Source organism: Corapipo altera, unplaced genomic scaffold (genome assembly GCF_003945725.1).
Source record: "Corapipo altera isolate COAL_440 unplaced genomic scaffold, ASM394572v1 326, whole genome shotgun sequence".
In the NCBI taxonomy this organism is placed as follows: Eukaryota; Metazoa; Chordata; class Aves; order Passeriformes; family Pipridae; genus Corapipo; species Corapipo altera.
The window spans coordinates 1,054,956-1,056,508 of NW_020884945.1; the positions used below are offsets into that span (position 1 = coordinate 1,054,956).

General features: G+C 61.4%; 2 protein-coding genes across 3 annotated transcripts in view; one reads left to right on the plus strand and one right to left on the minus strand.

Annotated features, from left to right (window-relative positions):
- Positions 1–548, minus strand: part of LOC113956088 (DNA-directed RNA polymerases I and III subunit RPAC2-like) — a 5,354-nt gene extending 4,806 nt beyond the window's left edge. The window contains exon 1 of the mRNA XM_027662271.1: positions 442–548. Coding sequence (XP_027518072.1) covers positions 442–477 — 36 coding nt within the window. The 5' untranslated portion in view covers positions 478–548. The remainder of the gene's footprint in view (positions 1–441) is intronic.
- Positions 546–1,553, plus strand: part of VAMP7 (vesicle associated membrane protein 7) — a 17,787-nt gene continuing 16,779 nt past the window's right edge. Inside the window, exon 1 of one of the 2 annotated variants that reach the window (XM_027662269.1) lies at positions 546–588. The gene's annotated coding sequence lies outside the window, so the exon portion shown is untranslated. The remainder of the gene's footprint in view (positions 589–1,553) is intronic. The other variant, XM_027662270.1, reaches the window with a different exon arrangement.

The following is a 1,553-nucleotide window of genomic DNA, read 5'->3' on the forward strand; positions in this document are numbered from 1 at the left end:
GGGAGAGTGTCCTGCCACTAAGCCAGGCTTGGGAATTATGGGAGAATGTCCCACCACTAAACCAGGCTTGGGAATCACGGGAGAGTGTCCTGCCACTAAGCCAGGCTCGGGAAGCACAGAATCGCGGAACCACGGGATCATTCAGGCTGGAAAAGCCCTGCGATACTATCGAGCCCAACCATCCCCCAGCACTGCCAAGGCCACGACCGACCCACGTCCCCAAGTGCCACATCCACAGGGCTGTTAAATCCCCCCGGGGATGGGGACTGCACCCCCGCCAGGGCCGGATTAACCCTTCCCACGAGGAGACCTCCCCAGCCCCCAACCCGGCCCTGCCCCGGCACAACACGCGGCCGTGCCTCGCTCGTTCCCCGCCGGCAGATCCCGATCCCGCCCCGCTGCCCCCGGGGCGCTCAGCCCCCCCGTTCCCTGCCCTCTCACGGTCTCCAGGGCGGTCCTGTCGCCGCTCCCGGCCATGCCCGTGCCGGGACTGCAGGTCCCGGCGGCCCCGCGGCCCCGCCGGCAGCGGAAACGCGTCTGGCCGGGCCCGGGCGGGGCCGGAGCGCGGGGGCGGCCCCGGGAGCGCCGGTGAGCGGGGGGACAGGGAGCGGGGACACGGCGGGGACACGGGGGGACACGGCGGGGAACGGGCAGGGACGCGGGGGGACACGGCGGGAGCGGGGGCTGCGGGGCCCGGCCCGGAGCACGGCCCGGGCTGCGCTCGGGGCTGGAGCGGGCGGGGGCCTGGGAGCGACGGGGGGGTGGGGGGGGGCAGGGGGGGGCACTGGAGGGCACTGGGGGGCACTGGGGTGCCACGGATGTGTGACCGGCGTCTTACCGGAGTGTTACTGGGGTGTAAGCAGCGTGTAATTGGTGTTACTGGTGTGTTATTGGTGTTACTGGGGTGTAATTGGTGTTACTGGGGTGTTATTGGTGTTACTGGGGTGTTATTGGTGTTTTACTGGTGTGTCACTGTGGTGTTACTGGGATGTTACTGGCGTGTCACTGGTGTTACTGGTGTGTTACTGTTGTAACTGGTGTGTCACTGGAGTGTTACAGGAGTGTCACTGGGGTGTTATTGGTGTAACTGGAGTGTCAGTGGTGTCATTGATGTGTTACTGATGTGTAGCTGGTGTATTATTGGTGTGTCACTGGTGTGTTACTGGTGTGTCACTGGTGTGTTACTGGAGTGTTACTGGGGTGTAAGTGGCGTGTTGTTGGTGTTACTGGGGTGTCACTGGTGTCATTGGTGTGTTACTGGAGTGTTACTGGGGTGTAAGTGGTGTGTTATCAATGTTACTGGCCTGTTACTGGTATAACTGGTGTGTCACTGGAGTGTTATGGGGGTGTTACTGGGGTGTAAGTGGGGTGTTAGTGCTGTAACTGGCGTATAACTGGTACGTTACTGGTGTGCTGCTGGAGTGTTACTGGGGTGTAACTTGCATGTTATTGGTGTCACTGGAGTGTCACTGGTATGTTACTGGTGTTACTGGAGCGTCACTGGTATGTTACTGGTGTTATTGGCATGTTACTGGTGTGTAACTGGTGTGTAA